We start from the raw sequence: 15,860 nt of genomic DNA, 5'->3' as shown, positions 1-15,860 counted from the left end.
CATGTAACATTGGGCGCATATTGGGTGTACAGCCCAAACGGCTTGTCCGATTTGAAAAATTCTTTCACTTTAGATTGAAAACATCATATTTGGAGACCGTTTTCCCGCCTATATTTTGTTATAACTCTGATAATAAGAGAGTTACCGTATGTCATGGGACTTTTGAGACACTCTGTATAGTAGCTGAAACACTAAAAAAATAATAGCGAATAACTTTTACGATGGAATGAACAGGACAGCTTACTAAAAATTGTAACACTAAACAACTAAAGAACTTTTGACTGTGCAATGAACACGACAGTTGTACTGAAAATGATAAACATTGCTGAACCACTAAACAACTAATAATTTTAAAAAGTTAAGATTCTCTGCAGTTCAGCTTTTGAATTGCGGAGTTTCTGAATAACTTCGTTCACAGACACTAAATTTAACATGCCTCTTTCCATATTCATTAGCAAAAATGTGTCCAAAATGTCTTCACACAAACTAGCTCTGAGATTTGTTTACTCTAACTTTGACTTTGAGAAGCACCTTCCACATGTCACTTGTGTGCGTGGTAGAGACAACGCATGTTTGTATACAATGTATAAATTATTAAATCAACCAGACTGACAGAAATTGGTACAAAATTTTCCGTGCACGTGACAAACAATTTTTATACAAGGTGTTTGCAGCATCATTGTCATCATTACCGTGAATCCCGTCCAAAGATGTTTCATCTCCCATGGCATGCTCAGATGCATAATCATTATCTACGGACTCAGGGGCATCATTCTCTTCAGGATCATCAAAAACCAGAACGTTTTGTGACAGTGAAATACACGACAGAGAATTGCAGGAGTTCTTTGTATATTTTCTCCTCTTTTATATTTAGTTTTTTTTTTTCGCAAGAATTCTGAAAGCTCTTGCAGATACACCATTCTTATTGATTTCTGAAAAGTGCTTGGGTTCCAGTATTTGGAGTTCTTTTGGTGCAGAAATCTATCACTGACACATGTAACAGCTGTATTCAGAATTTTCGTTGAAGTTTTTTATTCTGAATAAATCATTTTCACTTATATTAAAGTTCTTTTCCAATTCATCTGCTGCCTAACATTTTCTTCTTCTTTAAGATTCTCCTGTGCAGAAAGTCTTTTTCCATTGCTATCTCTACACCAGATTGGCAAAGCTGTTGATTTATTTTCACACAAAATATTTTTGTATTTTCGTAAAGCATTAAACAGACATCTTTTGCCCCTATTTTCTTCTGAAGCTGCTGCTGCAAATTGTCTAAAAATCTCCAAGTTGTAAGATAGTCCAATCCATGAGACCACAGGTATTTTGAAACAGGCTCCATTTCCGTAAATAAGTCCTGAAACACAGAAGTCCTCATTACAGTGTTAAATTCTGTCCATTTATTCAGCAAAGTTTAGCTTAAAATATTGATTTCGCATTAAAACCCCTGTCCTGTACATCATCATTGAGGAACAATAAAAATGAAAGAAATCTTGATGATAGACAGTCGTCTTCGTCTTGGCTTCATGTTTCGTAGCGAAACTTGTTAGTGTCCACTACTGCATTCAGTGCCTTGTTTCTGCTCCATCATCGTGTTGTACCAACTTGTTGAACTTTTCGTAGTCTGTCATGTCCCTCGTGGCTTGCATCAATCATTTCCTTACAAACATCCTTTCTTTTGCAGTATTCAGACAGAACATGGCACTGGTTTAATTGCAGCTTCAGGCATCTACTCACTTGAATTTGTCATAACCAAATTAAGAGCATAAGCCATGCATTGTGTGTAAATGATTTCAGAATTATCCTTCTCCAGTAATGCTTTAACTCCTTAATAGCAGCCACTGAATTGAGCAACTCCATCAAAAGAGCAACTTACAATATCAGACATCAAAACATTTTTCTCCCAAAGTACTCTTTTGATTTCATTATAAGTTACTTGTCTTGTAGTGTCACTGTTTACCACTGGCGTCTCTGGCATAACAATTTGGGGAGGACATCAAACAAAGTTATTTAAATGGTACTATCTAGCCCAACCTGTTTATTATCTTTCATTCCATTTGTTACATTTCTGCTTACCTTCACGGACCCCGTGAGGCATATCAAGAACTTTGTTAATAGCCTGAATATTATATGACAAAAAAATATAATTACACTAGTTAACAAATTTAAACTTTTTGTTTGTTACATGAGAAAAATCACCTGATCTTAAAGGAACTTTTTGCGCTGAATTCGAATATGCACACGGTTTCTCTCCATAACGTACAGTTTTCCCGTAACAGTGGGATTTTCGGGAAATTCCCTGAAAAATTTCCCTTTTTCAGATATTTTATTCCCCTAGCTCCTGTCCCCTTACATATAGTATCATAGAAATTATACCTAAGTATACCTTGATTTATATTTAATAAACCCTAAAAGTTTCGTAAAAATCGCTTTGTTCTTTCTAGAGAAATAAATATATTTGTATGTATAATGTGTGCACTGTTTATTGCACCTGATAGTAATGCTTTCAGATCTCCTGAGTTGGGGTAAAAACGATTTGCTTTATTACTACAAACACAGACATAAAAATGAATATTTACAATAGTCAACAACACACTTGTATTGCTCTCTGTAAATTAGAAACGTGTATAAAAATAGAATGTACTTCCAACGTATATTTTTTTTAAACGTACAGTATATGTATATCTTAATACATATATATACAATTCTCCAAGTTTTTTCGTTTTGTTCATGAAATGGTTATCAATATTTGTTATCAAATGTAACAGAATGCAAAAGAAAGAAATAATGGAATACAGACTCATTGTTGACAACAATGAACTAATGCAGTCTGAATTTTCCACTACGGTATCGTTTCCCCCCTCCCCCCGCGCATTTCTTTCTTGTGTTCTTGACACCTGGTGAGGGAGTTTTGTACATTTTTATATTGACGTGTGTTTTAACACTACTTCACTTTCAAAGTTGTCTTTGCTGCTAAGAGTGCTTTCATGTTTGATCTTAACGGCATTATACCCAACTAAAACCAGAAGTTTAGTTTGTGATCAGTACAATGGCGTCAAGAGGACGGCGTTCGTGTGTTAACTCACCAAATAGTTTTTGTTATGTGTGTGGCCAGTTTGTAGTTAAAGGACAGTGTAGATCCATTACGCCATCGGTGAAACTAGCATATTATATATATTTCGGATGTCGTGTGGGAGATCAGGACAAAACTTGGGCACCCAACATAATTCGTGCGTCGTGCTACGTCACTTTACTTGCATGGGCCAAAGGGAAACGGAGGTTCATGAAATTTGCTGTACCAATGGTGTGGAGAGAACCCACCAACCATCTGGATGATTGTTATTTTTGTCTCACAGTAGTTAAGGGACATTCTAAAAAAAGTAAATACACAATAAGTTATCCCAACGTTAAATCCGCAATTAGACCTATTCCGCACGGGGATGAACTTCCACTTCCCGAGCCCCCTACCAACTGGGAAGAGATATGGCCAAAAGACTCTGATGATGATCATGACCTTGATGAACCATCGACATCAACATGTACATCCAAGGATCCAACGTTCATCCCTGACTGTGTTCGCGAGCCACATTTCATCCGGCAATGTGAACTTAATGACCTAGTCCGTGATTTGCACCTGACAAAACAAGAGGCGGAACTTCTGGGATCAAGGCTCCAGCAGTGGAACTTATTGGATGCAGAAACGAACATATCAGTGTACAGGAAAAGGCATGTTCAATTTTCAAGCTATTTCTCAATGCAAGATAATGTGTGCGTATGTACGGATATAAATGGGTTGATGGCGGAGCTAGAAATTCCTTACGTTCCAGAAGAATGGAGGTTATTTATCGACGCGTCAAAGGTCAGTCTTAAAGCTGTCCTTTTACATAATGGAAATAAAAAACCATCTATACCACTTGCGCACTCAGTGAAGATTAAGGAATCCTATGACACCATGTCAACTTTGCTAAATCTTATAAATTACAAGGACCATTGTTGGCAAATATGTTGTGATCTCAAGGTAGTTGGTATTTTATTAGGACTGCAGTGCGGTTACACGAAGTACCAATGTTTTTTATGTTTATGGGATAGCCGAGCTGATGACAAACATTATGAAGTGAAGGAATGGGAACCTAGAGTGAATTACGTACCTGGAGAATGCAACGTCAAATACGCTCCTTTGGTAGATCCTAATAAGATATTACTACCGCCACTTCATATCAAGTTAGGACTTATGAAAAACTTTGTCAAAGCCATGGACACGTCTGGTGAAGGTTTCAAGTATTTGCGAGATAAGTTCCCTAACCTGAGTGATGCTAAGATTACAGCGGGAGTGTTTATTGGTCCCCAAATTAGGAAATTAATGCTTGATGATAGCTTTGACAGCAAGTTAAACAGTGTTCCCGCGAACATCCTACAAAAAACTGTCCAAACCTTGAAGAACCACCACGTTGTGATCGTTGCTCTGAACGTCAACCAACGTACAGCTATAAATGTAAAGCTAAGCCTCAGCCTGATCCAGCTAAGCCTGAACTCGTTGTCCCCATACGTTCAGTCGATGCACCAACTCCACCAGCAAATTCATTGCGCCATCCAGTAACTGTCGAAGATCTACTTCGTTTTCTCACTATTTTACTACAGAACATCCACCCATTTCTTCGCAACCATATTCTAACTCAAATCATGCACGCAGCCAAACTGTTATTTAATCTACAACTACATGCAACGTATTCCGGACCAACAGTGCATTTTCAAATCCAACCACTTGAAGTTTATGTTTGATATGGACAACTCTACCTACGGACTTATTTTCACTTTCATTATGAGTTACAATTTACTATTCCTTAACATACGATCACTGTTGACGCACCAACTGCTCTTTACACAGCTCCTACAGGAAGATCAAATTGCCGCATTTGCTCTTAATGAAACTTACCTTGCACCATATTTAACATGCTATATACCGAAGTATCACTTACTTCGACATGACGCACCAACTGGACCACGTCTCTACGGAGGCACAGCTATTGGTATTCGGCAAAGTCTTCCTTATCGTGCACTTACTGTTCCACCTGCTCTTCACCTTCCTGAACATAACATGACGACAATTTATTTTAGAGGCAAAACCATTACCTTTGTTACTATTTACTATCGTCCAGGCAGAGCTTTCAGCTATGATTTCTTCCGCTATATTGATACCAACTTCCGGCATTACATTACCATGGCCGACCTCAATTTTCATAGCCGTTCCCAACGTGACAAAGACAACTTTCTAGATTTTGTTCGGAATGAAACACGAGCTGAATTTCATACTTTACCGAAACCTACACGTCCTATCAGTCGTACTACTCCTGACGTAGTCATAACTTCATCTTCACTATCTCAGTCTATTCACATATCTGTACTTGACTCCATAGGTAGCGACCATGTCCCCATCAAAGTCGAACTTCATTGTTCACCCAACACTCAGCCGAAGCCGTCTCCTCAGAAGGTCTACTGCTACCGAAGGGCAAATTGGGAACAATATCGCACCGATTTAGACACTGCCGTAACTACGCTCACAATGCCTAGTACGCAATACGAACTCGATCGAACAATCACTGGACTTACTACAGCCCTTCAAGACGCAGCACAACGTTCTATTCCCACAATCGAAGTACAACTACACAAACCCAAGTTACCTTCGCAATATTTACCATTTATATCAGCATCCCGGAGAGCTTTCCGTGAATATCTCGCTACGGGTAACCTTGTAGCGCTTCGGCTTCATCGCCAGTACCTAAGGATCACTCATAATTATATCGTTGCGTTCAAGAGACGCCACTGGATTCAAACTTGCAACACACCAGCTAATGAAACACATCCTACAAAATATTGGCGCAAGTTCCATCAATTAACAGCTAGAGTTTCTCGTACGCCTTACCCCATTGTTCATAATCATCAAGCAGTCCTTACGGATGCAGAAAAGGCTAATATTTTTCTTCCTATTTTCAAAATATCTTTACACCTCTTCCCGGTTGGCATACACCAGATCGCTTGCAATAAACTATAAACAGATATACCGATGCAGCTTCTCCTTTCTTTCGTCCGTCTGCTGATCATGATTTAGAACCAAATAATCCTCTAACCATGCCGATTCAACCCGAAACTATTAGTAATACACTTAAAGGTAAACGGAATACTGCACCAGGATTTGACTCTGTTACATATGTACTCATCAGACAAGCGCCTCACTCTATTCTACTCTTTCTTAGCACCATTTATACCTTTATTCTGCGAACTGGATATATTCCACTCGACTGGAAATACTCAAAAGTTCTTCTCTTTCCTAAACCAAAGAAACCTCCATCAGAAGTCACATCCTATCGTCCTATTCACCTCACTAGTTGTCTCTGCAAAATCTTGGAAAGAATCCTTGTCCGTCGCATGCACGACCATCTTCACTCACATAATCTTATTCCAATACACCAAGCTGGATTTCGACCAAATTTTAGTACTCATGATCGACTATTCCGTCTCACCACAGCTATTTACAATCAATATAATACAGGTTTTCCTTCTTGCCTTGTAACGTTTGATTTGGAAAAGGCTTTTGACATAGTTTGGCACCCTGGCTTACTATATAAACTTCGTAACTATCTTCTTCCAACTTCGTACATCCGCTTCATACACTCCTTCTTAATAGGACGACTAGCTTATATCTCAATCAATGGAACGCTCTCTCATCCTATCTTGCTGCAATCTGGTGTACCACAAGGCTCATCATTGTCTCCTTTATTATACTTACTGTACGTCGCTGATTTTGTTATTCCTAATAACACCACAATATTTCAGTTTGCTGATGACACTGCTTTTTTCACATCTGGCCGCACCGTACAATCTCTTAATAAAACCATGCAAGTAGCCATTGATGCATTTGTGCGATGGTGTCATGTTTGGAGGTTAAATATTAACTCTTCCAAAACACAAACCATAGTTTTCTTACCACGTCGACGCCGTTCACGAGTACATCGAAACCCGAATCTACTTCGCTTTCAGGTCGATCTTACGCCTATTCCAGTTTCAAGTACTATTACGTATCTCGGTGTCATTTTTGACACTCATCTTACCTGGACTCCACATCTTACCAAACTCATAGGTCAAGCGCAAAATCGACTTAATCTTCTCAAACGATTAGTGGGCACGACTTGGGGATTAAGGGCACAAACCGTTCTCAATACATATAAAACCTTCATGCGGAGTACATTAACCTATGGACATACAGCCTGGGCATCTGCGCCCTTAAAGTTCTATCAAAAACTTGCTATACTAGAACGCCACGCTATGCGCCTAGCATACCGCATAAGCCTACCTCATCCAACACGTTTACTTTATGAGATGATCGATTTTCCGCCATTATTAACGCACCTCGAACAACTACGTATACGTTACATCAGCAAACGTATGGCACAGCCCCATCCTATGATACTTGATATACTCCGCTACGACCGTGACAACGATGCACCACCAACTTTCATTGACACCCCTCTCCAACACTTCATGACATTATATCATTTACAGTTAGATGTTGACATATTGGACCCCGAAATCTATACAATCTACCGACCGCATGAACTTTCATCTCATATCTATCCATCATATACACAGTAATACCTATTAACAAGGGCATCCTTCGTCTTCATCAGTTCCTGAATCGCCCCAGGAACAGAAGATAACTTCATTCGTCTGAACTAACATAACCTTGTGATGTGACGCCCAAAGCACTGCATTTCATCCATTCATTACATTTGTTCATTTTATTACTGCAGCCCTCAACTTTCTTTTCCTTTCATATTTGTGTTTATGTAATAACTGCCAATATTCTCTTCTAGCCATTAACCTATTAATGTTTGTGTTATATATATATGTTTTTCTCTCCTGGAATCATTTCAATCCATGTATGTTTAATATTAATATGATGAATAAAGAAATAATAAACCTGGCAACTCTTAGACCACCTACATTTCCATACAGACACTTGATCTCCAGTACAACACTTACCCGAAGAAAGGGCACAACCCTTTAAACGGGACGACGAACAAAAAAAAAGCGCTTGCATTCGAACTGGCCACCTGGAGCTCTAACCAGGTTAAAAAATTGGGTATCCGTAGCTGGCGGAGAAAAATAAGCGAGTCACCTAGGTTTTCCATCCCCATTGGTTTTAAGCGAGAACATCATATATACGGTTGGAGTACCTTCCTCTTTGAGGTTGAAGGAAACAACCGTCGAATAATTGTTTTTGATCCTCTACGGAGGCTGACACACCAACTTGATCTCAACTTAGACGACTTTGCTATTCCTTAGGTTTAACGATTTATCTTGATACTCTCCTCTTCGGAGGCAGAGATACTTGAAACAAGTTGGCGACTTAGGCATTTCTATCGGCTAACGATTACTTTCTGTGCTTCCTCTTCGGAGGAAAACCACATTACTAAAGTACAAACTTAGAGAATTGCTGTAAGAACACACCTTTCAGAATACACACTTGCTGTAAGAAGTAATATTTCAAATAGTTTACGTCGTTTGGCAATTCTTAATTATATATTCCTAACTATATATAAAACTACTTTATCCTTAACAATTATTATTTGATTAAATCATAATGAATAATCTCCAGTTATGCATTGATCAACAAATAACTAAGTTTCATGTGCACAATGTGCGTGGAGATGGGGCTTTTTTCTTCCGGACATTTAGTTTGGCATTGTTTGGTACTGAAGAGTATGCGATGAACGTACGTAAAGATGTGGTCCAATACATAGTTGAACACTACGCTTTCTATGGTCCCTTTATCTTACACCATGGTACCGGTGAACCAATGACAGTAGATGCGTATCAGGCACACATGCTTTCGCCTTACACGTTTGCTACTTATGTGGAGTTCATGGCTGCTGCTCTTCTCTTTGAGCGACGTTTCATTATCATAGAGGATCAGGAAGTACTGTGTGATGAGGGCAACCGTGAGTGGGATATGATTATCGCATTGCTCACTGGACCGCGCGAGAGTGGTCACTTCAGTCTATTGAGGCCAATTGCTACACCACTTCCTTCACCAGCTCTTCCATATGTTTCACCACTTCAAAGTAGGTTTGTTGCTAAATCCCCTCTACGTATTGAACACTCTTCTACTTTTAAATGTGGGAGACCAAAAAAGAGGAAGTTGGGTCATCCACCAAAAGCCACTTCAATTCCACCTGAACTTCCTATTGATGAGAGTGATTGTAATTATTCTGTTATATTACCTTCACCTATGACTTCTAATGTGCGTAAAAGATCTGGTCGTCCAAGAAAGAAAGCAGTAGCTTGCCCAAAGAATAAGAATTCTAATATACTAAAAAAGGGTACTATGGAACTTGAAAATCTTTATTCCCAAAGCAATGTAGTTTTCAATTCTGTAAACTCCAAAGAATTTGCAATATGCATTGATCAAGAAATAACTGAGTTTCATGTGCACAATGTGGGTGGAGATGGGGCTTGTTTCTTCTGGACATTTAGTTTGGCATTGTTTGGTACTGAAGAGTATGCGATGAACGTACGTAAAGATGTGGTCCAATACATAGTTGAACACTACGCTTTCTATGGTCCCTTTATCTTACACCATGGTACCGGTGAACCAATGACAGTAGATGCGTATCAGGCACACATGCTTTCACCTTACACGTTTGCTACTTATGTGGAGTTCATGGCTGCTGCTCTTCTCTTTGAGCGACGTTTCATTATCATAGAGGGTCAGGAAGTACTGTGTGATGAGGGCAACCGTGAGTGGGATATGATTATCGCATTGCTCACTGGACCGCGCGAGAGTGGTCACTTCAGTCTATTGAGGCCAATTACTACACCACTTCCTTCACCAGCTCTTCCATATTTTTCACCACTTCAAACTAGGTATGTTGCTGAATCCCCTCTACGTATTGAACACTCTTCTACTTCTAAATGTGGGAGACCAAAAAAGAGGAAGTTGGGTCATCCACCAAAAGCCACTTCAATTCCACCTGAACTATCTATTGATGAGAGTGATTGTAATTATTCTGTTATATTACCTTCACCCTTGACTTCTAATGTGCCTAAAAGATCTGGTCGTCCAAGAAAGAAAGCAGTAGGTTGCCGAAAGAATAAGAATTCTAATATACTAAAACAGGTTACTATGGAACTTGAAAATTCTTATTCCCAACACAATGTAGTTTTGAATTCTGTAAACTGCGAAGAATTTGCAACTTGGCCTACCTTGTGTGCTATTGACATCAAAAGCAGTACCCTTGGTCGTCCTAAAAAGAAAATAGGCGTGGGTCGACCTAAGCAGTCGCCTTTTAGTCCAGAGGAACAGCATAGGGATGCAGTTCGACGTTATGTCGAAACACATGAAAATTTTAAAAATGATCAAAATCGGTCCCGCCATCTTCCAGGAACAATAAGGAAAGGAAGTCTCATTGGCCATTACAGTGGTGCTCAACTTAATAATATCCTGAAGTACCAACTGAAAGTTATTTCACTTCTAAACCCTGGCTGTTTCAAATGTCAATATTGTAAAGCTCCATTATTTCATGAAGAAAAAACTCGTAAAAAGTGGTGTTGCGGTGAAAATGCTTACATTGTACCTGATTTTCCACAACTTGACAGCGATTTCTATACTATGCCACCGTTTTTAAAACAACCTAGACCGTACAACAATATCTTTGCATTTAGTGCGCTGGGAGTATCTTATGGTTTTAAGCATCCGAGTACAGGTGTTTCATTTTTAAAAATACAAGGCCGTACTTATCATAGAGTATTTGATTTAGCATACACTGCATCGAATAATCCATGTGGCATGTACATTGATGACGGAGAAGAGCGTATGAGACTTGCCAAGGGAATGGCTTTAAATGAAGTCGTTGTTGAAGCAATCACAAAGTATTTATATGCTGTTAACCCTTTCATTGGTCTGCTGAAACAACTGAGCCAAGAACCTTCAGACTATGCTCATTTAATTTTCGAACCTACGTGTAGACGCACCCATGGACCTATTTTAGGAGATGTTCCTAGAGGAACAGAAATAGCTGCCATTTTGAGTACGGAAAAAGAACAATACAATTCCCGTCAAATTGTTATTTGGAAAATAGGCGCTAGAAAACCACACACAGTTGACATCTTTCATCCGTTGTACGAGTCTTTGCAGTACCCTCTCCTTTATCCACATGGTACACCTGGCTGGTATATCGGACTGTTGGATAAAAAGGGGAAAAAGCTATCCCAAGTTAAATACTACCGACGCCTGTTGTTATCAAAACCAAGATTTTCTACGCTGGAACGATTGTCGGAGGAGTGGCTCGTAGATATGTACAGTCGTGTGGAAGAGGAGAGGCTACGATTTATTTCTGGTATGCAAAATAAATACAACTCTATGAATATACGATCTGCTCCTTTGCACGAACTACAGACTTCAATGTTGACAAAGAAAAAGGGAGACACTATGCGGGCTCTAGCGACTGACGAAACTATTCAAGGGGAGGGTGGTATTGTTCATGGCCGTATTTATCTTCCAAATACGTTCACAGGTGGGGCAAGATATATGAAGACTAAATATATGGATGGAATGTGTATCGTAGCGAGATTAGGAAGACCGTCATATTTCCTTACCATGACATGTAATCCGAAATGGGATGAAATTGTGGAGTCCACTCCTCCCGGCACCAAAGCTTCACCCAGTTTGGTATGCCGAGTGTTCCAGTTAAAACTATTGGAATTGCTACGTGATCTGCGCAGTGGGACATTTTTTGGGAAAAAAGTTTATTTACTCTATGTGGTGGAGTACCAGAAGCGTGGTTTACCTCACTCACATGTGTGTTTTAGAGTTGAGGGGGGAGGGCCGAGACAAAACACTGAAATTGATCAAGTTGTTCGGGCCAACATCCCTTCACCGGACGAGGCAGGCGGGAGATTGAGGGAGCTTGTATTGAGACACATGATGCACGGCCCTTGTGGACCTCCTAATCGCATAGATCTTCCATGCTGGGACTGTAAGGAGAAAAAGTGCACGAAACGCTTCCCTAAGCCTCATATTGAAGTGTCGCATGTAGATGAGAGAGGGTTTGTGCACTACAGGAGGGATAGTTCTAACACTGCTAAAATTACCTCTGGTGGGAAGTACGTACAGGTTAATGACTCTTGGGTTGTGCCTTATAATGCTCCTCTTCTACTCAAGTACGACTGCCACATAAACCTTGAAATTGCTTCAACTCGTAAGATCGTGAAGTATTTATTCAAATACATAACTAAGGGACCGGATGAGGCTCGCGTTGCAGTTGTTCCGGAAGAACAGTTGAACGATGAAGTAGAACTTTATGCTACAAAACGCTACATTGGGGCCTGTGAAGCGGTGTGGCATACATTGGAATTTGAGATGACTGGCCGTGAACCTAATGTCATCCAGCTTCCTGTGCATCTGGAGGGCTACCAATCTGTTGTTTTCCGACCGGGCCATGAAATCGATGCTGTTAGCAGAGCATGTTCTAATCTTACTTTGTACTTTTCTCGACCAACATTACCTGAATTTGACAATCTAACTTATTTGGACTTTTTCGAACGGTATATCGTGCATTCAAAACGACCAGGATCGTGTAGTGTTCGAGTGATCCCCCACCCTGATGGAGTACATTTCATCACCAAGAGGCAGCGTGGAGAGATGGTGGCGAGAATGATTTGGGTAGCCCCTAACAGAGGAGAGCAGTTCTACTTACGAATGCTCTTGAACAACTTTCCATGTAGAGGCTACAGCGACCTTATATCTCTAGGCGGTGAAGGTTGTACTACCTTACAAGGTGCTGCACGAGCTCTGGGGTTGGTTAATGATGAGCAGGAGTACGAAAGAGCATTAGAGGAGGCTTCACAGTTTGACTGGCGCCCGACTTAGGATGTTCTTCGTTCTTCTTCTTGTTGCTGGGGCAAGGGGCGCAGACTTGTGGAACAACTTTAAAAATCTGTTGGCTGAAGATATGTTAGAAAAGTATTTAAATAATCCAGAGCGAGCCTACACAGTAGCACTATGTGAAATCGACAGAAGCCTTCGACGACATGGATCTCGCCTTTATGAACATGGCCTTCCTGATGTTCAAGACGAGTTAACTGAACTTGATCGAGAGAAGGTGCAATAATCTGTAAGTCAGCTTACTTCTTTTCTCGAGGAATGGCTTCCTAAACTCAGTAAGGACCAGAAAAATGTACTTGAATATGTCACAAATTTCCTGGAAAATCCGCACATCAATGAAACTTCAAATGTCATTTATATCGACGGGCCTTCTGGATCGGGAAAGACTCTGCTTCTTAATGTTCTCACTGCTAAACTACGCCTAAGCCGTCGCATAGTTCTTTGTACTGCAAGTTCTGGAACGCTGCTCAGAACTATGAAGGTGTCACGACAGCGCACAGCATGTTTAAATTGCCCTTAAACTTAAGTAATGACATGGAATTTTGGGGAATTACGGGAGGGAGTCAGCGAGCAGAATTAATCATGGAAGCATCTGTTATAATCTACGATGAAGCACCAATGGCACATAAAGCATTAATCCATATTCTCGAGAGATCATTGCGAGACCTAATGAGAACAAATTTGCCATTTGGTGGGAAACTTGTGATTTTTGCCGGGGATTTTCGACAGATCCCTCCAGTTGTTACAACTGCTCGTACCAATCTTGAAGTAATTCAAGCTTCTCTTCGCTTCTCTCCTATATGGTCGTCAGTTAAACAGTTCAGTCTTAAACAAAATCTAAGAATACAGAATGATTCCTCATTTACCAACTTTCTCTTGCATATTGGTGACGGTATACTACCTCCTATCAATTTCGGTGAAGGTCAAGATGCAGCTCAACTCGTACCATTGCCGAAGATTCAATACCTCACTAATGTTTCTTTGTTTATTGAAAAAATTTTCCCTCAAAATATATTGTATGAACCTGACACTTGAGCAAGGAGAGCAATTCTTTGTGTAAACAATGAAAATGTTGACTCTGTAAACGCAACAATCTTAAAAAGCTTACCTGGGGATTCATCTCACTTGCTGAGTGTGAATTACGTGGAAGAAAGCTGCGTCGATGACTTTTTTCTTACTCCAGAGGCCCTCGCTAACGTCCATGCCAAAGGAGTACCAGATCACTACCTGGAACTTAAAGAAGGCGCAGTTTGCATGATAATGAGGAATTTGCACTTCGGTGATGGGCTTCTAAACGGCACTAAAGTCATAATTGTTGATATATCACCGCGGCTCATAACAGTGAGAAAACCTCATAGTTCTGTGCTGTATTCAATACCACGGATTACTTTTCAAGCGCCTATTGAGCCCAACAGTCCTTTGACTATGTATCGTAGGCAGTTTCCTCTTAGACTTGCTTACGCTATTACGATCAACAAGAGTCAGGGTCAAACAATTGATTTTGTTGGAGTTGACTTGCGCAGTGACGTATTCGCTCACGGCCAACTGTACGTCGCACTTGGACGTGTCCGATCAAGGGATTCAGTTGTGTTACTGGTTCAGTCTGAAAGAATAATTGAAGGAACCGCTTTTGTAAAGAATGTTGTATACCCACAACTTCTACGATAGTTCCTTTTAGTGAGTGATAGCTATGGAATTACCCAGGGAACAACACCATTGGACTTTCATTTCGGAGTATGATACATGTCTGCTGCAAAAATTCCTTCTCACTTATACTTGATAGTAACATAAGAGTCTACGCAAAAAGAAATCCCTTTAAGCTTCTTTATGGAGAATGCTTGGTGCCTGTGCAAATACAAATCATATTGAACTTCATTTTGACACTATGATACGAACCTTCCCAGACACAAATACCAGTTACATTCCAGTTTTTTTAGTATACGAAAGACATGACGAAGCAAAAGCTTTCATTCAAAGGAGTATGCGTGTAGCAGGATACCACAGGGGTGGTGTGGAAATACTACAAAGGTACAAGAAAAAGAATCGACCTTTGTCTTACAAATATGCAAGAGTTATGGTCGAACAAAAATCCCAGATTTCTTTTTCGAAAATTATAAATAAGAAAAAAAAAACCTCTGAAAATGAGAATCCAACATCATCATTCATTATATAATAAGTCGATAAATTGTGGTTGACAAAACAAAGGTTGCTATAAAAAAATAAACTGTGAGTTATTAAGCAGAGTATTAAGGAGCAAAGGATGATAAATATGATATCTGGGGATGTTGGGCCGATTTAAGGAAACATTAAGAATAAATGCACGAACATATGACATGCGAGGCCGTAGGCCGAGCAAATACGGTGGTCTGGGGGCGAAGCCCCCAGCTGGCCAAAGGCTAGTCATTTATTAAAATCCGACAGAAGTTTTATTATGTAACCTGAAATAGCATGTATCTAGACACTGGAAGGTGAGGTATGTAGAATTGTATTGTGTTTTATCTTTCAGTGAATATACAACCATGGAAACCACTGAATGTCTAAATGGCTTTTGTTAAATCCAAGTTGTAGTACTCACAGTTACATCCATTTGTGTCTGTATGATCGAATTAGTAAAGCTTTCTATATGATAGGGTTAGTAAGTCTTTCTCTGCTCTCCCGTGAACTTGCAATGTGTAACATACGATCTGTTACAGGATACAGAACGAATTATCAATTGAACCAAAGTTGTAATACTAAAAATCTCCTTCCGCCTCTGTCAACTCTGGTCGGTCTTGTTGACACGGCGTGGTTGTTTTCTATACCCCTTTCTTCGTTTAGTGAGCTAAACAGTGAGTATAATGAATTATGTTACTTTGCATGTCTCGTAGATAAATATTTTTTTCTAATGCCAGTAATTTTTTTCTAATGCCTCTAATGCCGCTTTGTC

General features: G+C 39.8%; 1 protein-coding gene across 1 annotated transcript; it reads left to right on the top strand.

Moving 5' to 3' along the window:
- Window positions 1-14,194: 14,194 nt before the first annotated feature.
- On the top strand, window positions 14,195-14,602 carry LOC145692395 (ATP-dependent DNA helicase Pif1-like). The gene has a single exon (XM_081767699.1). The coding sequence runs from the start codon at window positions 14,195-14,197 to the stop codon at window positions 14,600-14,602; it is 408 nt and encodes a 135-aa protein (XP_081623825.1).
- Window positions 14,603-15,860: the final 1,258 nt, after the last annotated feature.

The sequence above is a fragment of the Thermobia domestica genome, chromosome 8 (genome assembly GCF_964235325.1).
Source record: "Thermobia domestica chromosome 8, izTheDome1.hap1.1, whole genome shotgun sequence".
NCBI lineage: Eukaryota > Metazoa > Arthropoda > Insecta > Zygentoma > Lepismatidae > Thermobia > Thermobia domestica.
This window is presented reverse-complemented; position numbering and strand designations above follow the sequence as displayed.

Bases quoted from the DNA above. Each gene is read 5' to 3' on its own strand.
- LOC145692395 (XM_081767699.1), top strand. From the start codon at position 14,195: ATGAGGAATTTGCACTTCGGTGATGGGCTTCTAAACGGCACTAAAGTC.